At 40.3% G+C, this 5967-nt stretch overlaps 1 protein-coding gene across 1 annotated transcript; it reads right to left on the bottom strand.

The window, feature by feature from the left end:
• Positions 1–1025: 1025 nt before the first annotated feature.
• On the bottom strand, positions 1026–5763 carry LOC112055690 (protamine-like). The gene is made up of 5 exons (XM_052888785.1): positions 5650–5763; positions 4426–4562; positions 3593–3691; positions 2343–2427; positions 1026–1400 (listed from the first exon to the last, which is right to left on the bottom strand). Exons 1-5 carry the CDS (start codon positions 5650–5652, stop codon positions 1260–1262), a joined length of 465 nt encoding a protein of 154 aa, XP_052744745.1. The 5' UTR covers positions 5653–5763; the 3' UTR covers positions 1026–1259.
• Between the last annotated feature and the right edge of the window lie 204 nt (positions 5764–5967).

The following is a 5967-nucleotide window of genomic DNA, read 5'->3' as shown; positions in this document are numbered from 1 at the left end:
CTCACAATAACACGTGTAACTCCCGATAGCTTAGCAGTTCGGAGCTTTCTAATTATATTTGTCTACTCTTATGTTTATAACACTCATCACTTATCCCTAATAAGAAAGTTAACATTATTACCTATTCAAAAAAAAAAGAATCATAAAAATCGGTATAGAAACACCAAAGTTATACATGAAATAAGCTAAGCCATCGCGCGTGAATACTAATTCATGCTATATGGATTATTTTTGTGTAACGGTTGCCGCGCTCGACGCGACTCGCGGTGGGAGGAATAAATAAAGAAGTGCAGCCTTAATGAGTAGGGTAGGGTAGGGGTAAGGTAGGGGTACTGTAGGGTAGGTGTAGGGCAGGGGTAGGGTAGGGGTAGTTGAAAGTTTACAACGACTTTCACGCGGACGAAGTCGCGGGCGTCCGCTAGTTGAAAATAAATCGAATATAACATTGATCACTACATATTTTTAATTCGGCAGTATTATGTCTCGCAGGGACCACGGGGAATTTATTCCTCGTGGTCCCTGCAGGGACTACGGCGCAGGGACCACGGGGAATAAACCCTCACGTTCTGGGTCATTTCACATGTAATTTTTGTTCAAGTGTTTGTAGTCTCTTAATAAAATTGCGTCTCCTAATGATAAAAATTACAAGAGCTTGTATAGCTTTGAAAGTTCGTTCGTAACACTCCCGATGGTCCGCGCGGGCCGGATGTATGAAGCGATGAATGAAAAACCCACGACTGATGCACCTCACTTCCCCGCAGTCTTTCCTCCCGTCGCCCGCATATCATGGGAGTGTCATCAACGAATTTGCCAAACTATAATAACGACACCTACCTCATTTTTTAATAGCTGTAACCTAACCTAACAAATGTAAATAAAAAGAAGCAAGAAGCAAAAAGACTAAATAATTTTATTTAACAAAAATACATTATAAAACATCACAGACAAAATACTTCAAAATTAAACAAACTACAACTTTCTTACACAATTTTGAAGAATTCACAGCTTTGTTACGGTACCCTACTACTAATTTTCTGTTTCTAGAAGAAGTTTATTGTATCAATCCAATGTCACAACTCACACCCTTTCCTATTTGTGATGGCTTCAGAGGTTAACAAAACCTAACCTTTAGTTCCCGCGTAGACTGTTAAGTGTCCTGAATTCTGCGTTGTAATGTACTCGTATATACGGATGCAATGACATCTCCGAAATAAGCTACGCGAGTCTTTTTTTATTTGCAAGTATGGCTTTACAATGCATTAATGGCGTCGGCGGCGCCGACAACTGCGGCGTCGACGCAAACGTCGGCGACGACGGAAACGGCGGCGACGTCGGCAACGGCTGCGGCTGCGACGGCGGCGACGACGACAACAGCAACGGCGGCGACTCCGCCGTCGACGCTACGTTCATTATAATTTATTAATAAACTGTTGATCATTATCATTAGCAACCCATATTCGGCTCGCTATTGAGTCTCCTTTCAGACGAGAGGGCTAGGCCCGCCGGATTCGATCTTACGTCCTCCGAATTAAAGGCGTAGGTCATATCTACTGGGCTATAATAACGGCTCTAATAAGCTGTTAAGAAAACTATTTGTATAAGAGTATAATTTGGAGTTTTTTTTTTTTTGTTTAAACATTAACAGACTTAAAACAACTTTTAAAACACCAAAATGAAGGTGTGCACGACTTAATTAGCGGACGCTTCGCGGTTTCATCCGCGTATTTCCCGTTCCCGTGAAAATACGGGGATAAAATATAGCTTATGACACTCACAAATAATGAGACTTACTATAGGTAAAAAAAAAAATTCAAACTCTGTTCAGTAGATCCAAAGATTACACCCTACAATACCACAAACTACCTTAACAAAATATTATATCATGGTAAATTCGTTCGTAACACTCCCAATGGTCCACGACGTCATACCCGCGCAGTCATTTCCCCCCGTCGCCCGCATATTACGGGAGAGTCATCAACGAAAGCCAAGCTATAGTATAGATTATTTGCCATTCCAAAATTAAATCCTTATTTGACTGGGATACATCCTGTAGCGTACGAATGAGATACGAAGCGCCGAGTAATGAGTAGGATAGCGAAATTGTATGTAAGTACTAGCTGACGCCGCGCGATTTCACCCGCGTGGTTCCCGTTCCCGTAGGAATACGGGGATAATATATAGCCTTCCTCGATAAATGGGCTATCTAACACTGAAAGAATTTTTCAAATCGGCCCAGTAGTTCCTGAGATTAGCGCGTTCAATCAAACAAACAAACCAACTCTTCAGCTTTATAATATTAGTATAGATTGTACAATACAGTACTCAGACAAGTGGCGACTTACCCTACGGGAGCAGCGGCGGCGTCTTCGCATTCTGCACCGGTCTACGGGCTCACTGTTCATACGTCCGTCCGCGCCGCGCTGATTCCTAAGAAATGCAAACAGTTATTTAATGTTTTAGTCGGACGCGTTATGACGTTTCGTAACATCGTGCGTTAAGCTGCAAAATACAAAGATTTAGGTATCGTATTGGTTGATTAGGTAGGGATATATTTCCTTGCACTTTACAGTCGTGTACTGCTAGGCTATTCTCTAACGATATTTTTATATCTCGCAAGTGCGAGTTTCGAATTCACCTATATCTCTCTCTGTTTAACACGATACTAGAGAATGAGAAAGATAGCGGTGAACTTGCACTTGCGAGTACAGTACAGAATAGTTTGTACTATCCACCTGGTTCAAGGTTGTCAGCTGAAAATCAGCGCTGTATATCCAATATTCCCTTGGTACATACAGCACAATGCTGAGCTGGAACCTTTTTCAAGGTTGTGCCAAATGACATAGTGGTGTTCTGATGCTTAGATTAAGCGGTTTGAGTATTAGGCACTACAATTATTGTATTAAGTGGTTAAGTGTAGCACAATTTTTGAAATAAATGTTTTTCTTTCTTTCTTTCTTTCTTTCTTATTCAAACAAGCTACGCTGCAGTGATTTATCCTCCATCGTAGCTTCCTTTTACTAACGTTTTATTACAACGAGATTACATTAAGTGGCATAGAGTTTTTGTTTTTACAATCATCCAACATCTACTATATCAGATCCCACGTCACTTAAATGATACGAAAACTATGCCAATTTATTTAAAAAAAAATAGATTGCACAAACGAACACGATATGGTGACTCATTATTAACGGTACACAGATATTTAGTAACCCTCGTTATCGACCCATATTCGGCTCTGCTGAAATCGAGTCTCCTCTCAGAATGAGAGGGGTTAGGCCAATAGTCCACCACGCTGGCCCAATGCGGATTGGCAGACTTCACACACGCAGAGAATTAAGATAATTCTCTGGTATGCAGGTATCCTCACGATGTTTTCCTTCACCGATTGAGACACGTGATATTTAATTTCTTAAAATGCACACAAGTGAAAAGTTGGAGATGCATGCCCGGACCGGATTCGAACCCACACCCTCCGGAATCGGAGGCAGAGGTCATATCAACTGGGCTATCACGGCACCTTGTTATTTCAGCACCTCTAGACCCCAACGTCCAACGGTCATTTGACTACGGTACCCTAAAAATGACTTACGGTTGTGCAAGCTTATCTTTCTGCTCGTTGTCATTCTTGCGTACCGGAGACCGCTTTTTCTGTTCCGCATGGCGTCTCGCGTTTGCTGCCCTCTGCCGTCTGCCAACATTAAAGTCAAAGTCAAAATTCATGAACAAATAAAATATATACTAGCGGACGCCCGCAACTTCGTCCGCGTAGAATTCAGTTTTTTCACAAATCCCGCGGGAACCATGAATTTTTCCGGGATGAAAAGTAGCATATGTGTTAATCCAGAGTTATTCTATTGTATTTCTAAATTACAGCAAAATCGCTTCAGTAGCTGCTATGCAAAGGAGGAACAAACACTTACACACAAACTTTAGCCTTTATAATATTGTGATGGTACACCAAAAATAAATGATAAATCAAAACAAAAATAAATTAACATAGAAAATAATGTATAATTGGTGGCCTCATTGCTGATGAGTCATCTCAATCAATAAATAAAAAACCGGCCAAGGGTGTGTCGGTCAACGAGCAGTGTAAGGTTCCGTAGTTTACTTTAAATGCACAAATATACCAAAAGCGAGTGATTCCCCTAAATTTCGGAAAAAAAAACTCCAAGGTAAATTATAGTAACCCATTAATTGTAACGTAAAATCACGTATAACTTTTTACCGAATGGTCTAATTCTGATAATTCTTGTTTTATTGGAAAGTTAAAGACGAAATTCGAAATATACCCTATAATGCGAAGTTGGTCTTCAACTGTTGTGTGTTCGATTTCCTTTCTCGATCGTCTCTGGTCACCCTAGACTAGCCGGAATGCTCTAAGCCTATAAGCTAATCCAAGACTAGTGTGGGAGACCTTACTTCTGTTGCAGGATGGCGTAGGAGTTTAACTTGGCCACGCGGATTGCGTCAGTTTGGCTTCGCTTCCGGATCAAGTCGGCCAGCTCCTCGCTGTTGAGCTTTCTCCCTTTGAGAACCTCCTCGCCTTCGCCGCTCTCCTAGTACATTTATTTACTATGACGCGTTACGACGCCACTCTGTCTTCAATTGATGATGATATTTTTTTGGGGACAGACCTTACTCGGATACTATTAGGTCACTATTAGGGTTATTTTAAGTAAGTCTACGCTTAAGATCATTACTAGAAATCACGGAGGTCTCATCTATATTATAAAGCTGAAGAGTTTGTTTGTTTGTTGGGTGGTTTGATTGAACGCAATAATCTCAGGAACTACTGGTCCGGCTTGAAAAATTCTTTCAGTGTTCGATAGCCCATTTATCGAGGAAGGCAATAGGTTATATATTATCCCCGTATTCCTACGGGAACGAGAACCACGCGGGTGAAACCGCGCGGCGTCAGCTAATACATTATAATCATCTATAACAGCCTATTTTAACAGCCCACTATAGGGCCAAGCATCCTTCCTTACTTAAGGGGTATGGTTTATAGAGCATAGACCCACCACGCGCTACAAATACGGATTGGAGGGCTCAGAATGATAATGTTAAAATATTTTACTATCACTAGCAGGTGTCAGTGATGACGACCGGGAACGATGGATTGACGTGACACGGGGTAGTGACATAAACAACTAGTTACTCACTCCGGGTTGAGATATTTTACTGAAAACTACATAAAAGAAAGAAAACCTTAGTAATTGACAGTTGGATTCAGCTGGCCTATTCACTAATTTGGTCTTTATTAACAACATACATATACAACATATAATAAAAATCAAAGCGACTGAAATGTTCACATATTATTTTTTTCTTTCTTTAAAGTTAGCCTTTGACTACAAATTCACCTGATGATAAGTGATGATGCAATCTAAGATGAGAGCGGGCTGACTTATTAGGAGAATGAAAATCGACACCCCTTTCGGTTTCTACACGACATCGTAAATCGCTTGGCGGTATGTCTTTGCCGGTAGGGCGGTATAGTGGTGCTGTATGAATCAAGCAAATGCTGGATCATAGAGCGTTGATTTTCAACTGTTACACTGATCAAGGTGACATACGGATATACATAACCACGCAGCGACATAAAACTGTAAAACCGTCTACATAGTAATAAAATGTTCTTACCATACTGCAGAATATGCGGCCCAGTCAATGCACATTAATTAATAAACATTAAACAAATTTTGAACAAAAAAATCAAAAAAACAATAAAATTATTGTAAAAATTCACATTTTGACAAACGCACGGGTGGACTAAAAATATGAAATGAAAAAATATTTGATGCTAAAATTTTCTTCGTTTATATTTTTGAAATAAGAATGATTTATTCAGCCAGTGTGAAGAATGTTTCAAAAAAGATAATTCAACCTCTTTTAAAGTCATGGTGCTTGTTCTGTGGGCTCATAGAGGAATTAGATATGGAGATGCATCGCACCCAAATT

Source organism: Bicyclus anynana, chromosome 23 (genome assembly GCF_947172395.1).
Source record: "Bicyclus anynana chromosome 23, ilBicAnyn1.1, whole genome shotgun sequence".
Taxonomy (NCBI): domain Eukaryota; kingdom Metazoa; phylum Arthropoda; class Insecta; order Lepidoptera; family Nymphalidae; genus Bicyclus; species Bicyclus anynana.
This window is presented reverse-complemented; position numbering and strand designations above follow the sequence as displayed.